The sequence below is a fragment of the Chenopodium quinoa genome, unplaced genomic scaffold (assembly GCF_001683475.1).
Source record: "Chenopodium quinoa cultivar QQ74 unplaced genomic scaffold, ASM168347v1, whole genome shotgun sequence".
In the NCBI taxonomy this organism is placed as follows: Eukaryota; Viridiplantae; Streptophyta; class Magnoliopsida; order Caryophyllales; family Amaranthaceae; genus Chenopodium; species Chenopodium quinoa.
Genome location: NW_018743791.1, coordinates 1,022,678 through 1,044,003, shown reverse-complemented (window position 1 = coordinate 1,044,003; position 21,326 = coordinate 1,022,678). Strand labels below are relative to the sequence as shown.

The window sequence follows — 21,326 nt, the reverse complement described above, 5'->3', positions numbered from 1 at the left end:
GAATATTCTGCTGGTCTTTAATGGCCGGCTCATTTTTAATCAAATTTTTGTTTTGGTTCAAATTTGTCTAAGTATTTTTAATTTGTTCACTAGACCGACTGTTGTGTATGGCCGAACGTTAAGACAGGTACAAATAGTAAGTATGCCGCCTATGCCCCTGGACGACTGGTGGTCTGTTTCCAGGGTAGATGATCAGTCGGCCATTTATTCAATCGGTATTCGAACTATTTATTCAATTTGTCTGACCAAGTAAATAGTATTTCCTAGTTGCCAAGGAATTAAGTAGGATAACAAGCGGCGGGTGCCGGTTGTTTCCCTTTATTGCCAAAGTTGGCTTTTAACTCGTAATTTGTTACCCTGGCAAGAGTATTGGTTGAGAGCCCTTGTTTATTAAAAACAAGTGGACGACTCATACCCTTTAGGCTCCATACTAAGTTTGAGTGACTATTAACTTAGGAGTTACTTAGTCTTCGTCACAATCTAGATTGAGTAGTAGAGGTACCAGACGGCGTAGGCCGGCTAGACCCCTTGATTCGCCAATGTTTGTTGGCTATTAACTCAATAAGTTATCTAGTAGGAATAGGGGTTTGAGTGCCCTTGTTTGTTTGAAACAGGCGGACGACTCAAACTTTTTAGGTTTTATACCAAATTTGAAGGAGTGACTATGAGTTAACGTTGGAGTTACTCAGTCGCCGTCACTTTTGTTTGAGAAGTAGAGGTGCCAGGCGGCGTAGGCCGGCTAGACCCCTTGATTCGCCAATGTTTGTTGGCTATTAACTCAATAGGTACCCCCTGCATTTATCCCAAGTAATACAGGCGGTCATCTGACTCAGATGTCAACTGCTACCACTGGTTTGGTTAGTGATAGAGTTATCCTTGTCTCAAAAACGGCTACGTGGTTGTCCTTGGGAACAGTCGTATAGGTGCCGTGTAATTGGTTTATAGAACAATGTTCCACCCAAAAGGGAGCTGCTCTCTGCGACGAATTCATCCGGAGGGATGCCGTCGGACGCCTGCTATGATGTTGGGACAGGTCGAATTAGTTTTGTAGATTTGATCAGTTGGCTTGGCGCCTGGTCTGATCATTCGGCCGGTGGCCTTGGTAAGTTCTTGGTGAACGTAGGTGCTAAGTGAAAGAAAGGTAGCCGCCTGTTAGGCACAGGGTCGGCCAGGCCCTAATCTTTTTAGCTAAGTGTTTGAGTAAATACTCAATGGAGAGTAGCCGACTGTAAAGGAACAGACGGCATGCCCCTCAGAAGATAGAGTGAAAAACTCAATGGAGAGTAACCGACTGTAAAGGTACAGACGGCATGCCCCTCGTAATACAATTAAATAGTAAGTGCAAACTTTATTAAGTAGCTCTTTACTTTACATCTCTCAGAAGAAATATTTTTTAAGGTTATCTACATTCCAAGTTCGAGGCAACGGTTGTCCGTCTGGTGTTTCCAGACGGTAGGTACCGTCCCTGACTTCCTCATAGATTCGGTAGGGTCCTTCCCAGTTGGGAGTTAGTTTGCCAGACTCATTAGCCCTACCTACTGCTTCCATTTTTCTAAGTACAAAGTCCCCTACTTTGAGTGGACGCCTGTGTACTTTTTTGTTGTATGATCTAGTCATTCTCAGGCGATAGATCTCATGGCGCAAAACAGCATTGCCCCTCTTTTCAGGAAGTGAGTCTAATGCCAGACGCATGGCTTCCCAGTTTGCCTCTTCGTTATACAACATTACTCGAAGAGTCGGCTCGTAGTGTTCTATTGGAAGAACAGCTTCTGCACCATAAGTTAGGAGGAATGGAGTTTCTCCAGTCGCCCCTTTTTCAGTCGTCCTAATGGCCCAGAGAACATGTGGTAGTTCATCCGCCCATAGGCCGCCTGCTCGTTCAATCTTTTTCTTGAGACCGTCTGAGATGATTTTATTAAAGGCTTCTACCTGGCCGTTTGCTTGTGGACGGCCGACAGATGCAAAGTAATGTGCAATTCCTTGGTCTCCCAACCAGCTTTTGAGAACAGGCGTCTCAAATTGGGGACCATTATCAAAAACCATAGACATGGGAACCCCGAACCGAGTGATGACGTTTTTCCAAATGAATGAAATTACATCTTTCGTTTTGATTCCCTTTACAGCCTCCGCCTCTACCCATTTAGTGAAGTAGTCAACGGCAACAAGTATATACCTTCTGCCGCCTGTAGCAGGCGTATATGGACCCAGAATGTCCATGCCCCACTTAGCAAACGGTAGTGGGCTGTGAATGGTAGTGAGGTCAGTAGCCGGACGGTGAATTAATTTGCCAAACCTTTGGCACTTGTCACATTTTTTCACCATCTCCATTGCATCTGCTTCCAAAGTAGGCCAAAAGTAGCCCTGCCGCCTTGCCCTTTGAGCAAGCATCCTACCACCTATATGGGAAGCACAGAAACCAGAGTGAAGATCATCTAGTATCTCTCGTCCCTTTTCAGGAGTAACACACTTTAAGAAGGGTTGAAGGTACCCCCTCTTGTGAAGTTCTCCCTGTATCATCTCAAAACAGGAGGCTCGTTTTTTCAGTGTTGCCGCTTGTTGAGGATCATCCGGCAGTGTACCGTTTGTCAGATATGCCCTGATTGAATCCATCCAGGTTGAGCTTCTGTCTAGGATTCCAATAGGGTTTTCCTCGATGCTTCTCTTCTCCATTACTTCCCAAAAAACAGTTCGAGGAGTATCGGAGGAGGCGGATGATGCTAATTTCGAAAGTGCATCTGCCTGGTTGTTTTCTGATCTCGGCACTTGGATCAGATGGAAATCCTCAAGGGAGCCGACTGCTTGTCGGACCGCCTGTAAATACTTGATCATGGCCGGATGGGTTGCTTCGTATTCGCCATTGTACTGACTCACTATCAATTGTGAATCAGAACAGGCGTCTATTTTTCTTGCCCCTGCCGCCTTGCACATGCGGATTCCGGCTAGTAAAGCTTCATATTCTGCCTCATTGTTTGAAGCCTGAAAACTGAAGCGTAGAGCATACTCGAACCTGTCGCCCTCTGGAGATTGACATACGACGCCTGCTCCACAACCGTTTGAAGTAGAGCTTCCGTCCACATATACCTTCCAGACTTGGTCTGGAACTTGAGAGTCAGGAGGACGAGTCATCTCTACAATAAAGTCAGCAAAGGCTTGCCCCTTCACTGCTTTTCTAGGCTCGAAAGTAACTTCGAGGCTCTGTATTTCTATGGCCCATTTGATCATTCGTCCGGACGACTCCATGGTGGTAAGGGGCCGCTTGATTGGTTGGTCGGTATACACGACGACTGCATGTGCCAAAAAGTAGGGCTTCAATTTTTTAACAGCCATGAAGAGTGCAAGACCAAATTTCTCCACTAAGGGATACCTCAACTCGGCATTTTTCAGTACGTGACTGACAAAGTAGACCGGGAGCTGACAGCCGTCCCTTTCAGCAAGGAGCACAGCGCTTAACGCATGATCAGAGACGGCCAGGTACATGTAGAGATCTTCTTTGGGCAAAGGGCTGACCAGCCTCGGCAAGGAATGCAAGTGAACTTTTAATTTCTGGAAGGCGGCCTCAGCATCCGGCCCCCATTCAAACCTTGCCTTTTTCTTAATTGCCTGGAAAAAGTATAGGCATTTGTCGCCTGATCGGCTTAGGAATCTCCCCAAGGCCGCCAGACAACCTGTTAACTTCTGAACCTCTCGGACGGTACGAGGCGACTGCATGTCAATGACCGCCTGTACCTTCTCAGGGTTCGCCTTTATTCCTCTCTGATTGATAAGGAATCCGAGAAATTTCCCAGACTCAACTCCAAATACACATTTCTTGGGATTGAGCATGACATGGTGCCGCCTGAGTGTGGCGAAAGTTTCTCGGAGGTCCGTCAGATGATCTTTCTGAAGTTTAGTCTTGACAATCATATCATCAATATATGCCTCGACGTTTCTCCCAATCTGATCAAAGAACACTGTGTTTATCATTCGTTGGAAGGTAGCCGGGGCATTCTTAAGACCAAACGGCATGACCGTGTAACAGTATAATCCCTGATCAGTGACGAAGGCCGTCTTCTCCTGATCTTTCTTCCATAAAGGAATTTGATGGAAACCAGAATAAGCGTCCATAAAACTCATCAAGGCATGGTCGGCTGTTGAGTCGACCAGGTTATCAATTTTAGGCAGGGGGTAACTGTCTTTGGGGCACGCCTTGTTCAAGTCTGTGTAGTCTACACACATTCGCCAGGTGCCATTCGGCTTTTTAACAAGCACCACATTTGCAACCCAATCTGGGAAGTAACATTGCCGAATGAACCCTGCATCAAGTAATTTTTTGACTTCAGCGGCTGCCGCCTGACCTCTTTCTTCACCATGGTTCCGCTTCTTTTGCCGTACCGGCTTCTTTTTCGGATCCACAGCGAGTTTGTGTACCGCCAGATCAGGACTAATGCCTGGCATTTCATGGACTTCAAATGCAAAGATGTCCTTGTATTCTTTCAACAGGTTGTGAAAGTCGTCACCAAGGTTTCTCAGAGCAGTCGTCCCAACTTTGACTGTTCGGTCAGGACGTGAGTCGTCTAATATCAGGTCCGCATGCTCACCAGCCGGCTGAGGGCGGAACTCATTCGGCCGCTCCTCTGCCAATGATTGCTATTTCCTTGCTTTTCTTGCGGACTCTGTCTGGGACGCCTTTCTCTTTTTGTCGCCTGTTTCTTGAACAGGCGCACTCTCCTTGACATTGTCAAGGTCTGTTTTTTCTCCACTTGACCCAGTGGCCATAACAGTGGGCTTGACATCCGAGAGATAGCACTCTCGGGCCATCCTCTGATCTCCCCTTAGGGAGCCGACTGTTCCATTATCCCTCTCAAACTTAAGCAGCATAAGAGACGGGATTATAACAGCCTTGGAATTATTCAGGGTTGGTCGACCCAGAATCATGTTGTAGGCCGAGAGTTCCTCTACTACTAGGAACCGGACTACCATGTGTCGTCCTTCCCCTTTTTCGCCCAGGCGAATGGGTAAATCTACTCGTCCCAGTGGGTGGACGACTCCTCCTCCAAACCCTATTAAAGGGTGGGAGGCCGGATGTATGCAGTCCGTCTGATATTTCAGTTTTGACAGACATTTGCTGCTGATGAGATCTGAGGAGCTCCCGGTATCTATGAGGATTCGGCCAACTCTCTGGTTGGCCACTTTACATTCAATAACGAGAGGGTCGTCATGCGGCCCCCTTATTCCTCCTAGATCCTCTTCAGTGATGACAATCTCAGGAAATGTATATTTGGACGGCCGTTCTTGGTGAACGGAATTTACATCTAACCGCCTTATATTATCTTTGTTGCCCCTAATAGTGGGGCCGCCTCCTGAAAAGCCGCCTGCAATGGTGTAGACGACTGCATCATCTGTATCGGAACTGTCGGCCTGTTGATTCTTTTTGGCCGACTGCTTTTTTGAGGAGGTGTTCCCCGTAGATTTCTTGACATAAGTGTCAAGATCACCTTGATCAGCCAAGCGGTCTAGGTACCGCATGAGACTGATGCAGTCATTGGTGTGATGACCAACGTCATCATGATAAGCACAGATTTTGTCTTGGTTCCGGTTGCTTGCAGAACCCTTCATGGGGAGCGGCTTCTCAATTGAGAGCCGTCCCTTTATTTCTTTTAGGATAAACTGGTTATCCTTGTTAAACACATACTTCGGGGAGTATGGTTTGAATTCTTTTTTCTTTTTCTGAGTCGGCTGTTTAGAGGAATCAGCCGCCCAGACCTCTTTTCTTTTCTCATCTTTGTTGGACGACTGTTTCTGTCGTCCCTCTCTTTTGTCGAACCTCTTCCCGTCCGACTGTTTCATCGTACACAGATCAGTCGCCTGTATATAGGCTTCTGCTTCAATCAAGGCCTCTTGAAGAGTCGCCACCCTTTTTCGAACTAAATCAAATTTGAAGGTAGACCCGTCTTTGAGACCTCTAAAAAAGTCAGTATAAGCTACCTCATCCGGTAACCCTTGAATCTATATTCTCATCAGGTTGAACCGCCTGATGTAGGAACGAAGCCCCTCCTTCTCGCCCTGCTGAATTGTTCCCAAATCAAGGGTCGTTTTCTTCGCAGGGATGTTCATAGCGAAGTTGGAGGCAAATAAGTAAGCAAGCGTCCTGAAGCTGTTTACACAACCAGTCGGCAAGTTGCCGAACCATTGCTGTGCAATTCCCTTGAGAGTCGCTGGGAAACACTTGCACCAAGTGGGATCATCCAACCCTTGAAGGTACATCAGGTTGGTGAATGCCATCAGATGGTCTTCTGGGTTAGTAGTGCCGTCATAGGCGCCTACTAGAACATTTTTTACTTTGGCCGGCTGAGCGGCTTCAGTAATTTCCTTGGAGAAGGCCGACGGCTGTTCACCAAGTCTAAGCAGCTGTAGCTGCCAGTCCATAGGTTGGACGTTTTTTGCTGCAGGTCCACCAAATGGAGGTGGCTGCATAAAATACTGTTGTTGCGGCACAAATGGTAAGTTTGGTACCGCCTGGGCACTATGAAAGCCGGACTGACGGGAGGTGCCGCCTGACTGACTCTCATGGTACGACTGAGTATGCCTCATCGAGGCATTTCGCAAACTGTCTTGAAAATTTGAAGTAGAAGCCGACTCTGATAATCGGTCACTCTTCTTCTGCTCTAGCAGGAGCCGAGCATCTGTGAACGTTTGCTTTGACCCGTCCGCCTGAATATGACGAACCGGTTTCCTATTTCCCGTAGGATAACGGAGTTTTGTGAAATCAAGAGCAGGTGGCTCCCGCTTCTTGGATTTAGGATGGGGAGTCGCCTCTCGCCCTTGAACTGGCTTCCTCTTCAGTGAAGTGGAAGGTTTCTTGGCCGACTGCTCTTTGACTGAAGCAGGCGGTTTTTTGTTGATCAACTCTTGAATCTCTCCCTTGAAGTCCCTCATGAAGGTCATGAGTTCGTTCCTTGTGATGGGAGCAGACCCATCAGTCGGCGGTTGCCGAGCAAGCGGTGCGCCTGCTGGCTCGCTTCCTGTTTGAAGATGCTCCCGTTCCCTCCTTTCGGTATGACGGGTACGTCGGGCCCTTAGGGTCCCGTCTGGAGCTGTATGAGTTTCAACTTCAAATTCACTTTCGATATCATGGTCCGACTGAACTTGAGGGTCGTCTAGGGGACGCCTCTCTTCTAGAGTCGGTACAGACTTGGATGCCATCTCTGAAGTACTCTCCCCACAGACGGCGCCAAATGTTTCGGGGTTTTCTGATGTCCTGCGGGAGAGTTACAATTCCGAGACTGGAACCGGACGCCTGTACCTGCAAAATAACGGAGACTCCTGAGAGCTCCGCCTCCAACGGTCAAGTTAGTACCTGATTAAGGAGTAATTAATACGGAAATTAAAGTAATAAGATCTCTCTAGGTGAGAGTGCTTAGTGTTGGTAATCTGCGTCGTTAGCGAGATTAGCCGGTTGTTGGTGTTCCGTAATATTTATGTTCTTCTCTGCTTGATTACTTGATTCTTCGATTACCTAACTAATGAAGATTAATTAAGTATTTATAGCCTTGAGAAGCGTGCCACTCTCTAGGTTTAAGGTAAACCTAGGGCTGACCGGGCCTCTAGACTGGATTGGGCCTTGATGGCCGGTTTTCCCATTTGGCATGGGTGGACACGTGGCGTGTCTAAATTGGTCCGTAGAGGACGTATCTGTGATTGACACGTGGCAGGCTCCTGTTGGCCTTCGTGAAGGACACGTGGCGGAACCTGGTTGGTCCACTTGTCAGTCGGTGATTGGTGGATAAAAATCCCCTAATCACAATATATCAAAAAAGTATGAACAAATTCATTCTTCCACAAGGTGTAGCCTACGGACTTAGAATATAATCCAATCAAATGATGCCTTTTAAGATCAATTTGACAATAAAATCTTTAGGAAATTATGCCTTTCAACTTTAGTTAATTATTACAAGTATAATTGTGCTTGTGCTTTACCTATGTTCATATGCATACCTTTCTCTAGAAGGTTAAGGAAGAGTTCAAGTTTGATTATTGTACGGATTTCATAGTGTGAAATTTTCTAATTGATCAAGGGAAAAAAAGAAATTAAAATCACTAATAAAAAAAAGGTATATGGTATCTTCAATGATTATGAATATTGTAAAACATTTAAACTTTAAACATACTCGAGCATAACTCAAATTCCATTGCTTCAAGCTTGACGCGGGTGATGTTCTTTGATGCCTTTACATCTTTTCCTCAATGTTCTTATAGTGACTCTTAATTTTACTTAGTACGAAGTAGGATGTTTTACAAGTCATCAGACTTAAAATCTATGCGTGTTTAAGATCCTTATATATTATATATGACCATAACGCGTATTTTTTCCAGGTCATACAGTCTTAAACTATTACTATCTGATTAGGCCGAACCTTTCTTTAATGTGTCTGTAATATTGTTAACTTGAAGTATGATTTTGAGTTATATACTGTAATTAGTAATTAAATGTGTCAGATAATCTACACTAGCCAGCTTTAAATTTAGGTTTTCCAGTGTGCATCACCATTTCCAATGTCCAGCCCACAGATTATATTATACGGAGTATTCATAGAAGAGTCAAAGCACCTGAATACACTCATCTACCTTTAATTTTGTGTTTATTTACTTAAAAAAAAAAAAAAAAAACTTTAATTATGTGCTCATTTGCTGTAACTTCTTAAACTTTTAACAACATTTTTTTTTGGGATAAATTTAACAGCAATTTTTTTAAAATATCTTATACTCCGTATATAGAAGTAATAAACAAATAAATAAAATATAAAATTTCATGTTATAAAGTTATTGGGAAGAGCTCTAAAGTGTAGTCCACATAGAATTATATATACTTGTATATATAATTCTTTTTTTACAACAAAGAAAGTTGGCATCATTTGGAATTATCAGTAAGACAACTAAGATTCCTAGTACTCCAATTGATGTTTAAGTTGAAATTATTACTTTAATCAAGCTTATTACTACGTTACTTTATTAGTTTAACAAAAACACTTCATTTGGTTATTTATAATTTAGTAACTTAATTTGGAATCGGAGGAAAAAGGTATATAGGTTTGACCAACCACCGTTGCAATTTTATAAGTTACAACCCTTCAAATAAGGTGCTTTGCTAACAAGGAAACGACCACAATAATTAATTTAGAGAACAATCACGATAATTACTACTACTTCGTCTATGTCATTAAAATACAAATTTTACTCATTTCATTATTTAAATAACTAACATAGTTTAAGTAGGTACACTCGTTATTCACAAATTTCAACACTAATGGATATCAATACTGGTACAGTCGTACTAGTTTATCAACATAATTACCTTTAAAAAAAGCAAAACTTGTACACTAAGGTCCTGGTCTCATACGTTTATTTTCAGTTCAATTCAACTCCTAATTTCCTTTTCTTATAAAATATTCATTTCAGTTCAGTTTCAGCTGAGTTCAATCAATGAGAACAGACCCTAAACTTAAGTCAGCGTCTCATCTACTCATATAGTCATATGTTACTGCACTTCCTATACAAAAATTCAAAATAGAAATTCACTAATGTGAATTTATAAATACCATGAATTTATCACTATTAAATAAGTAATCATATAATTGACCAAAAAAAAAATACTAGTATATCAATTTGAATTCATGTCACCAAAAATCCAAAATATTGTGGCTAACAGAAGGGATGTCTTTCACATGGTATTTTAATTTTTTATAACCAACTACCGTTGCATAATGTGATTATGTGTATAAATTCCAACCATTTATCTTAATCAAGATTTTATAATTTGGTAGAAAAAATGTGATATGCGTGGGATTAGATCTACAAGTCAAATATGTCAAATACTAGAAATTTGGAGTATTTATATTAACATGATTTTTACTAAGGGTTCCGATATGATTGATCTATAAGTGTACTAGACCTACTAGTATAATCTACTAGTAATTAAAATTTTTGAAGCAAATCAGGTAAGAAGTACATATAGAGGTGCACTTTAATCACTGGGACCTCTCTTTATAAGAAGGTACTCCGTAACAAGATTTGTTTGAAATTATCGGACTTTATTTTTAATTTTAAATTGAGTATGTCTAATATTTGTTTAACCCGAACACAATCTATCTTAACTTATTTCCCCTAAAAGAGGTAAAATTATAGAACGGAATAATATTGAAGATTCTTAAACTTAGTTTAGGACTATAAAAAGGTGAGTAAAATAAATAATACTAACCAGGTGGCATGGTACTTTATATAGCTTAAAGTTAACAATTGTGTAAATAACCATCATTATAGAGGACTTAATTGATAATTGTATGTGCAAATGCTAATGATGCATGCATGTTTGAGTAAAAAACAATCCTTCAAAAGTGCAAAATTTACCTTCTTTTTTCTTAAAAAAAGAAAAAAGAAAAAAGAAATTTATCAAGTGGATTAGTAAAAATTAACACTTCGTACTATAATTAATTATACCAAAACCATATGCTTAAAATATAATTATATTCTTGGATAATGTGCATTAATAACACTAGGTGGGAGCAAGTGTGACTAGGACCCAGCTAGCAAATATAAAAATAAAATAAAAAAGGAGGCCAACTGCAATTAGTTCTGGGTCCTCCGTTATAATCACACAATTCCCGCCGATATTCTCTCTCCTCTTATTTTTGCATCACCCTGTTTCTAGCATCATGTGTTCTTCCTTTTTTAAAATTTATTGTACAACTTCCTAAATAATTATTACTATATTAGTACTATGCTTATTGTTACAATTAAAATCTTCAATCATATGCTTTTGAGGCTGTTGTTACAGTTAAATCTGTGTGCTCAGGTGATCGAATTGGATAACTTTGAGTTAGATATAAGTTAGATTCGGATGTTTCGTGCCAAATCATTTTTCATATGATCAATGCCTTGTATTTTCGGATACATGCAGAATTTTGATTGAGATTTTGGATCGGGTAGAATTTTGACACCTCTAGTATCGAGTAAAATATCAGCAATGATTAGTTGTATGCAAAAGATAAAAAAAAAAAAAAAAAAAGCCTAGCATACTGCATGTCTACGCCTCCATTATCACACTAGATGCTATAGTCTGTTGCAAAATGACCAAGGCTATAAAATATACCAAAAAATTGCTACTTGTAGAAATCATAGATTTTAGCTAGATTGCTGTTAGGAAATTATATTGTCTGTTCAAGTTGTTCGACCAATTTGTCAAGAGGAAATGTACAAAGTCTAGAATGAAATTTCAGACCCTTATAATATACTCCCTCCGTGATTGACTATTTGCAACACTTATTTCTTCATTCGTTTCCAAATACTTACAACACTTCCTCGGTTCCTATTTTAACATGAGACCGCTATTATGTAATGTTTCTCTCTCCCTAATTTTATGAGCTAAGAGTGAAAGTAGTTCCGCTCTTTATCTGAGAAATCTAGCCTTAAACATCATCTTGAATTATGTTTGACACTTTCTTCCACCCGTGTAACAGCATCCATAAGGACATCAATTCCCCAGTCTTTCACATCCTCCTACACAAGCAAAAAAATCCAATGAAAATAAGATAGTGGTCCATTCCCTCGTACATTCCAGATCATAAGGACCTCAAATGTGCAGCCTCTCCCTCTCTCTCTGATCTCTCCCCCAGACTGTTCCTTATACTCTTCGTGGACTCCACATTTGAGGTCCAGTAGGACTACCAGTGACCGAACAGGCGGACACCATCATTGATCGGAGGTGAGTGGGTTGTTTCTTATGGAGTATAAGCTAAGGGCTGCTTATCAGGCACCAACTCTTTCATATAAAAAAAGTTTCAGATACCTTCACACCATTGTAACACCCCTAAGGCCCTAACACCCGAAAACAGCCACTACTCCCTCTACAACTCCCACTTGCACAACCATTTCATTAATGCCTAAGTACTGATTCCTAAATCTCCCGCTTTGCTTTGCCCCTCCCCACCTCAGATCAGGACAACACCCCCTCTCCCAAAACGAGCTCTTTCCCAAATTAAAGTCAAGAAGAACCGCAATTCCCAAATTGCAGCCAAATCTTTTTATTTTCCCATTCTACCGTCCACGTAAGCACTGGTTAAAAAACCGGTTTTTTTTTTCCGGTCCAGTTTAAAACCGCTACTTGAAGTAGCGGTTTCTTTGCAATAAACCGCCACTTCAAGTAGCGGTTTCTTAGTTTAAAACCGCTACTTGAAGTAGCGGTTTGTTTACAAAAAACCGCTATTTTAAGTAGCGGTTTATTTTGGAAAACCGCTACTTCAAGTAGCGGTTTACTTTGAAAAACCGCTACTTGAAGTAGCGGTTTACCCTGGACTGGTTTTTTTTTCAAACTTGCATAATCACTCAAAAAAAACCTGCAAGTTGTGTACCTGTAAAACATGAGATATATAGCATATTTTCAACACAACCACCATAAATAACAAGTTTATGAAGATCTAAGGAAGTCGAAATTGCAAAGTCGAATATTTTTCAATTGATTAAATATAACAAAATCCAATTCTAAGCATTTACAAAAAAATTAGTTTAGTTCCAAAATATACACTTAGCTCGGGCGTTGCTTCTTCCCATGAGGTGACGATGAAGATGATGCAGCTGTCTCCTCTGGAATGTCATCCAGGCCAACTCCAACCCCAGACGTAGTGTTGCTACGCCGTCGGTTTCTCTGATACTGGCGATGCACTAGTGGAGGAGATGTCATGATAGTATGCTGAGAAGGAGTCGGTGGACGGAAGGCACGTGCTGAATGGCCTCCACGATGAGGTGGTGGTCTGATCGGCATAGTGTGCACAGTAGAAGATGAAGACGTGGACGGTCGAGGCTGCTGAATAAGGTGTGACTGCCCCACCCTAGACAAGGTTTGGCCACAAAATGATGTAAAACCCTGCATCGTCTGTATGGCAAATGGTATAGCCGTCTCTGGTGGCAAGTGGGAGATGGTCTCAGTAGCTCCCGATAGCTGGACGTGCAAATCAGCAAATGCATGTGCCTACATTTAAGTGTAGTTTTAATGTTAGTAAAATGAAATCAAAAACGTAAGAACTAGATTGAAATGAAGTGAAGTTCATACAAGCAGGAGGTCAGAGGTAGCTGGCTGGTAATGACTCGGGGGGCGCTCCTGCGAAGGTGGAGTAATGACCAGTCTCGTGATGCGACGGTACCAAGCCATGTACTCTGTCATGGCCGGGGAAGAAGTCCCAGTGAACGGGTATCCCTGGACGACTAATGCCTCTCGTCGACTCCACTCGTGTACATGGTCCGAATGCCGAATCTCCCAATTACGCTGTCCCCTTCGATCCTTCCTGTGTAGAGCAACGTCCGTGTCTACATCCTGTGGGATCGGCTGGTCTAACCCGAACTGACGAAGGACTCGGTCTGGGAGGTGGAACTCAACGACGTCAAAGCATATCAGAGGTGCCCGTGAACGCCAAATGTGCATGTCTGAGCGACAAATCTCCGGAAGTCGATCCATCACCGCCTCAGTATATGGCTGCCAAATCATCTAATTCCCAAAACAAGTATGTCAACATGTATATGACTAACATAATGGAAGAAATACAATGCACAAAAAAAAAGAAACACCGATTGTACCTGGTCCTCGCGCTGATGGTCAAACGCATCTCTGTAGTATGGTAGTCCAGAAGCAGTATGCGCACACGATAGATGGACACGTAACCACCTGTAAAGACATGTTAATAATAATTCTTGAAAGATAGAATTGTAAGAACATGAACTTGAAGCAAACATTGTACCTGCACGCCAAAGGGTCAACACCTCGCTGATGCTGAGTCCCCAAAATGTCATCCTCATCCTCAGCCTCAGGGTCCTCCTGTGGCGGATCTCGAGGCCTCCTAATGTATGGTCGGCCAATAGTAATATGCTCCCACGACCACAACTGTAGTAGGATGAGCGGGCCTCCAATCTGTCTTGAATCTCGCTGACATGCTCGACATAGCTGCCGATACAAAAAACCAAGAGTCGCACTCCCCCAGCTGTAGGTCGAAGCTGTCTCCCAGTCTCGAAGGAACGGCAAGTAGTAGAGTGACACAGCATCGCCACTCTTGTCGGCGAACAGAACAGATCACATGAGAGTGAGAATGTAAGCACGGCTATGGCGCTGAACTGTCAAGTCATCAGCTCCCTCTGGCATCTGTGAGAAGTGACGTCTGAGCCACGTCAACTTCAAAGTAGATCCCTCCAGAAACGGCTTACCGTTATCATCATGGCCAGGTCGAACTCCCAGCAACTCCTCAACTAGGTCATGCCATCCCTCAAATGGAGGTCCAATGACAGGAGGGCCGTGCACTCTCAGACCTAACAGGACGGAGACATCCTGTAAAGTAATGGTGGCCTCACCTACCACTAGGTGGAAAGTATGTGTCTCCTGCCTCCACCTCTCAACCAACGCCGTAAGAAGAGATCGATCAAGCAAAAACCCTCCTCCCAAAATCCTATGTACACCGTAAAACCCAGCAAGCCTAACGTACTCTAGTACTCCGCCATCTACCCTCCACTCACGTCCCACGCTGACCATATGCTCCCTAACTGAGAGAACTCTATCAGCTACGCCACTCCAAACATCGTGGCTCCTATGGGAAGTCTGCAAGCGTAGAACAGATGGATCAACTGGGCCTGGACGAATCACCGGCTCCATGGGACCTACACGATAACAAAAAATTGCATTGCAACAGAAGAACTCTGAGTCACAGCAATCCACATAGCTCTAACAGCGTTGTCGTCATTTAACGGAATTGCAACATATGCCCCAGCCATAGGATAACGCATAACCACCTTCAACTCCACACCTCTAGGATCAACACTCAATTCTTCATATAGCTTGTTCAGAACTTGTGAATATGTCATCGCAGAATGTACAAACACAAATTTTTGATTCCCACCCCTATACGTTATATCGCTATCTTTGTGGACAATTTCTCCACCCCAATAGCAATATAGAGGGTAGTTCGGAACCTCCATGTTTCATTCTAGAAAAGACCATTATTAATCAAAGATATTAGATTGCAAAAATTCATTAACAGTGTGGCAATGTCCTAACATCAAGCAAGCAAACTACACAATTATAGCAACCTAAACTGAGCTATGAAGGTCTTAATACCTCTTGAAGCTCAACATGGGCATAAGTCATGACTACATGTACTTTGAGCTCATGTACTTTGTGTATAGAAGCTCTATTTTCACTTTCAAAATCAGCAATTATAGCAACCTAAACTGAGTAATGTGATCGAAACCATTAATAATTCTACAAGGGTTATATGTAAGGTAAGTAAATCAACAACAACAACCAAAACCAACCACAAACATACATACAATTCTGAAACTCAATAACAACAACAATAAACAAGAACACTAACAACAACAACACAACCAAAACCGAAACTCAATAACAACAACAATAAACAAGAACACTAACAACAACAACACAACCAAAACCAACAACAACAACACATACATACAATTCTGAAACTCAATAACAACAACAAACTCAATAACAACAACAAACCCAATAACTGAATACAAAAAATAATTAGGGCACTTACCACAAACAAGAAGATCAGCACGTTTCTTCTGAAATTAGCGAAGCCGACCACTAAAGTCGAACCCTCGGCGTCAACAGCGGCGGCCTTCGTTGCTGAGGAATGCTCCGGCGGCGTCGGTGGATTCCTTGGCTGCGCCGGCTTCCGATGAAGGAGGTGTGATTTTGGTGGAAGGCGTGGATGGGATTTTGGTGAGAAGACGAAAATGAAAGAGGAAAGTGAAATCAGGAAATTATACCTGCTAGAAAACCGCTACTTGAAGTAGCGGTTTATTAAACAAAAACCGCTACTTGAAGTAGCGATTTATTAAAAAGAAACCGCTACCTGAAGTAGCGGTTTATTAGTAAAAACCGCTACTTCAGGTAGCGGTTTTGCTGTAGACCGGATTTAAAATTTCTTCCCCCTGAACCGGTGACGTGGACGGTACTTTGGGAATTCTTAAAACTTTGGCTGCAATTTGGGAATTGCGGTTCTTCTTGACTTTAATTTGGGAAAGAGCTCTCCCAAAACCACAATATAAGCCAATCCACCACTATCAGTCCTCTACCCTGAAAGAGTCTTAAACTTACTAGAGTTTGGTTGTAGGTGGTTAAATTCGATTATCAAGAAAGAAAATATGTCATTAACCAACGAAGGTTGAAAATCCCCAAGAATTTTGTTCGTGAAGAGGTTGAATTTTGACTCTCAAAATTTGTGGGTAGAACTAGACTATCAATATCCAAGCTGATTTTTTTGTGCAATGTAGATGGTATTGTAATGGGTTCAAAAGTTGTTTCTTTATTTTTGGGAAGTAATAGGGCTCTAGGATCCCAATCTACACCATTCCATTATCACCAAAAATATTTACAGGTCCAACCAGGCAGGTTACCTGAAAATATCCTCAAACAATCGCTAAATTCGCACAACATTCTCCCTTAAGACCTTAACCTCCTTTATCAAAATTGATAGCAGTAACTTGTAAATACAGAGGACATTATATAACATACTGCTAATTTACATCTGAATCAGCCAGTTTTTAACAGGACATATATAACATTATAATTCCTAAGATGGATTGATCAATTCATACTCTATTTTCAAAAAAAACACTTGTATCATTAAGTTCTAACTAAACCCAAGACACAATTTTCAATTCTTTAAGGTAAAATCGAATGCTACGAAACAACAACGAATATACAACAAAACTCAGGTGATATCGGCCAAATATACTTCTTACTCCTGTAATCAAGTCCTTAGAGAGTGAATTCGACTTTTAATACTCCATATTTCTAACCTAAAACAATTCTGATTATAAAACAAGAATAATCTGGAAACAAAATAAATCATCAAAACAATCTCCTGATTTTGCATCCAATAAACCTAGCCATAACAACCATCTCAAATGCTCAATCAACAACCATGAATATTATTAATCAAATGCAGGCAAAATGCAGTTTGGTTTAGTCTACTTCTAACAATTGCAATTGAATAAATCAATCTTCTAATATAAGTTAAATAATATAAGCAAGCAAATTGAAATAATGAGATTTATTGGAAAAATGTAAACTAATAATCCCACCTTTTGAAATTCCAGAAACAATTCCACCTTTGACGGGGTCTTCCACTAACAATCCATAACCGGTTAAATTATTTTGGTAACCGGTTTTACTAGGTTATGAGACACGTGTCGACTTTTAGTTGGTTTATTCTATTTTTTATAATTAAACAAAAAAAAAAAAAAAACCCCTAACCCCCGCCATTGTTATCGGGGCTAGCCCCACCCCCGCCCCTCCATATCACTGTCGCAGCCGCCTCCCTTCCTCGGCAACCCAACCTAGGCGTCCGACTTAATCTCAACTTCTCAATGATCTCTTCGTATCTTCTTCTTCTCCTTCACTAACTTGAGGAAGGTGGCTGGGGTCGAGTTTTTCGAGGCTAGGGTTTGGGTTTTCAAGGATGGGTCGGGTTTTTAGGGGCTGGGGATGGAGTTTTCAGGCTTCAAAGCCCAAAATCGACTCTTGATATTTCTTTTAAATTATTTTTGGGGCTAATTTAGGGGCTGAATTGTGGGTGTGAATTGATGTTGCAGCTATTGAATTGGAGGTCCGGCGGTTGTAAGTGGGCTGCATTGGTGGCGCGTTGATGCGGCGTTGTGAGGTGGGTTAAGCGGTGGTTTACCGGCTGTTGCAGAAGCTGGTTGCTTGTTGTGAGCTTCAGTTGCGAATTTGTTGTGAGAAAGGTGCGTGAGTCGTGGCTGGTGCGATGGTTGTTGGCTGTAGTAGAAGCGCGGCTGCTTTCGGTTGCCGCTGGTGGTGAAGTGGGAGAAGGGCAGCAGCATGTTGTTGGTGCTAGGTGAGGTGTCAATGTGGTGAGCAGGTAGGCTGGTATGGTGAGTGAAGGAGCTGCGTGGGTGGAATGGTGGTGGACTGGTGGTCCAAGGAGAAAGACTAAGAAAAAAAATTATTAACCGGTTTAACATGTTGTAGGTCAAAAGGATCATTAGTGGAAGATCATTGTCAAAGGTGGGATTGTTTCTGAAATTTCAAAAGGTGGGATTATTTATGCAAGACAGGGTAAAGGTGGATTATTAGTTTACAATTTTCCAATTGTTTAATGAGTTAAATTAATCAATACCTAAAGTTTCTGCAGTTCAGCAGCTTCTGTCTTCTTCTTCAATTCATCGTTGTTCTTGTTAGAAACAGGAAAATTGAAATTAGGGCTTGAAAAATTAGGGAAAATTGAAGACTAATTTAGCAAGTAAAAATTACAAAATGGAAAGATTGTAAATTTCATGAGAAATTGGGACGGTTTATGTTTAAGTTTCTAGTATTCGTACATTTTTCTAATAAGAAAAGACAGTATGATTTTATTTTATAAATAACTAGGTTAAGTCTCGTGCCATGCACGGTCATAATTAAATTTTACAATAAATAAATAATAAATATGGTGTTAATTCAACAATAATTTATTTAAAAAAAATTATTTGTAACAAAATAACTTAAATTAAATGTAAAGATTATTAGATTGGATTTTATAAAAAAATATAGTAATAGAAACTTAGAAGATATAAGGTTTTATGTAAGAAAATTAAATTATTAGCTATATATAGTCCTAAGGGAAGTAGTATTAATCATATACATTTGTCCTTAAATTTTTGACACACTTTGATCGGCATAATATGAAAATTTATTTGAGTTCATTTTACTTTTTTTTTTTTATTTTTGAAACCACGTACTCGGACTTTAATTAATCAAGGGACAAAGAGTCCATAAGTACAAAGGAGGAAATCTCTTGGGGAACATGATTTTCCCACAATTGTTCAAATCCAAAAGGAACAAATTTTGCTAAATTATGAGCGACACAATTACCATCTCGTCTCACGTGAGACCATTTGACAGACATGAAATTCGAGCACAATGCAAGAATGTCACCTAGTACCATATCCATCTCCAAGGCTGCTGATTTTTTCGTGAGTTTCTCAATGATCAATTTGCAATCTGATTCCAGAATTACCTCCTGAAAGCCATATCTTCTACCAAGCTTCAGAGCAAATAATAGTGCTTTAGCTTCTGAAATTTCAGGGGACCAAAAGGCCCGATGCCTCCTTGTTGCTGCAACAATTAACTTCACCTCATGATCTCGAATCACAGCTCCAAGGCCAACCCAACCTTCATCTGCGAGGCTAGCATCTGCGTTTATTTTGACAATATTTGCGGGAGGTGCGTGCCATCTGCTTGGACTTGGAGGAGAACGAAGACCAGCAGCCCCATAAATTCGAGCTGCGTATTTTCCTTGCTCTTCGACATATCTGCCCACTCGTTCTACAAGAACAGCATTTGGTGTTGATTTGTTCTGGAACACCTTGTTGTTCCTTTCTCCCCATATACACCAAGCAAGGAACATCCCTCTTTGAATGGTCCTTGGTTCGAGACCCTTCCAACTCACTACAAGATCGCAAAAAGAATCATACTCACCCCATTTTGCCATCAACGAGCATCTGCAATCATCCCATAATTCACGCACTCGCCAACAACCAACAAAGGCATGGTTCACAGTTTCAGCTTCGGTGGCACACCAGGGGCATGCCACATCCGTTGTAAGATGTCTGAAATGCAGAAGACTTTTAACAGGGAGGGTGTTGGTACATAATCTCCAAAAGAAATGTCTAACTTTCGGAGACACATCCGCCTTCCAAATCTCAACCCACGCTTGATGGAAGTTATCAATCTCGCATCCTTTCCCGAGCAAATAAGCAGAACTTACAGTGTACTCCTCTGACTTGGAAAAAGCCCAAATCAAACTATCATTTTGCTCTCTTTCACTAAGGGGGATAGCTAAAATGCATTGTTTGTCCCTCTCCGTGAAATATTTATCAAGGATGTCCATGTTCCACTCTCTGCTATCAATATCGATTAGGTCACTGACTTTGGAGATATCAGTGGACTCATCACTCAGGAGAAAACGACCCTCTGCATTAGCCACCCACGATTCGGACCACAAGTCAATATTGGACTCGTTACCCACTTTTCAAATGAGTTCATTTTACTTTAGGATAATTAGAATTCTGTAATCAACTTTTTAAATATATTTTTAGTGAGTAGTAGTTTTTTTTAAATAAAAAAAATAATCACATAAATGTTTAGAACAATTAGATTTAATTTTCCAATATATATTATGTACAAAGTATACTATAACAAAATTATTTTGTTCTTATAAACGTTATTATAGTTTTAAGATTAATACTCCGTACAAAGTATGCTACCAAAATGATTTTTCTGTAAAATGATATTGATAATATTATAATAATCTTGGAAAACGACATATATTCCAATACCTTATTTTTTTAAATCTATGTTAGTATTTTTGTAATTAAAAGTTTTCTAGTATATAGAGAATATTTGTACATAAATATTAATTGAGTAATAATGGATTAAATATGTTGTCAAAATGGAAATGACAATTATTATAGGTTATAAAATATATAGATGTCATTAAAAATATGGCAAAAAAATTAAAAAGGAAAGAAAAAAAAGGCGGGAAAAATTTTGACCAGGAAATGACAAGTGTCATTCCTAGCTTCGCCTTTAGTATAAGTTTATTGATAAGATTGTAGTATTATTATTTTTTTTTTTTGGTAAGAAGAAGGGGGCTTATTTGGTGGGGGTTAGGGGGGAGATAGGGAAATCCCTAAAATGAGTCTCATGAAACTTGATCCTTAGACCTCAGGAATACGAGGTGGAAGCGATGCTACTACTTCATCACCTCAACCTCATGAACATAATTTATTAGTTTCCCAATTTTTAGTTTTATTTACTCAATATGATACTATTGTATGAGTATTTATTTAGTATGGCATCTTGCTAAATGTAACATTAATTTGGGGCGATTGTAGTTCTTTTTTCTAATTTCAAATTTTGATTCTTTAAGCCATAGTGGCTCCCAAAACTAACTGAACATTGTTTTTGTAAAACATATCAAAATATACGAATTGAGATAATTTTCTTGCACATAAACCACGACTTCTTTTTTTTTTTCTTTTTTTTTTTTTTTGCTAATTTCTACCTCAAACTTAAAACATTAAGGTCGCTAAGGGCAAACATCCTCTTAAAACTTTAACAAATCAATTTTAATGATACCCAAATCGAAGAATACATAATATATTTGATAAAATAATGCTACAATAGAGATTAAATTAATTAAAATTATAGTGATATCATTTGGAATAAACTAAAAATTGGATATCAAATGTAAAAGTTCAAAATAGCACTCGGCCCTGTTCTC

At 40.6% G+C, this 21,326-nt stretch overlaps 3 protein-coding genes across 3 annotated transcripts; all 3 read right to left on the bottom strand.

The window, feature by feature from the left end:
* Positions 1–12,464: 12,464 nt before the first annotated feature.
* On the bottom strand, positions 12,465–14,082 carry LOC110685055 (serine/threonine-protein phosphatase 7 long form homolog). Its single transcript, XM_021861519.1, has 4 exons — positions 13,764–14,082; positions 13,603–13,690; positions 13,082–13,513; positions 12,465–13,000 (listed from the first exon to the last, which is right to left on the bottom strand). Exons 3-4 carry the CDS (start codon positions 13,511–13,513, stop codon positions 12,557–12,559), a joined length of 876 nt encoding a protein of 291 aa, XP_021717211.1. The 5' UTR covers positions 13,603–13,690; positions 13,764–14,082; the 3' UTR covers positions 12,465–12,556.
* Positions 14,083–14,087: 5 nt separating this feature from the next.
* Positions 14,088–15,835, bottom strand: LOC110685056 (serine/threonine-protein phosphatase 7 long form homolog). The gene is made up of 2 exons (XM_021861520.1): positions 15,570–15,835; positions 14,088–14,670 (listed from the first exon to the last, which is right to left on the bottom strand). Exon 2 carries the CDS (start codon positions 14,663–14,665, stop codon positions 14,093–14,095), a length of 573 nt encoding a protein of 190 aa, XP_021717212.1. The 5' UTR covers positions 14,666–14,670; positions 15,570–15,835; the 3' UTR covers positions 14,088–14,092.
* Positions 15,836–18,791: 2,956 nt separating this feature from the next.
* Positions 18,792–19,931, bottom strand: LOC110685101. The gene has a single exon (XM_021861564.1). It carries the CDS (start codon positions 19,929–19,931, stop codon positions 18,792–18,794), a length of 1,140 nt encoding a protein of 379 aa, XP_021717256.1.
* Positions 19,932–21,326: the final 1,395 nt, after the last annotated feature.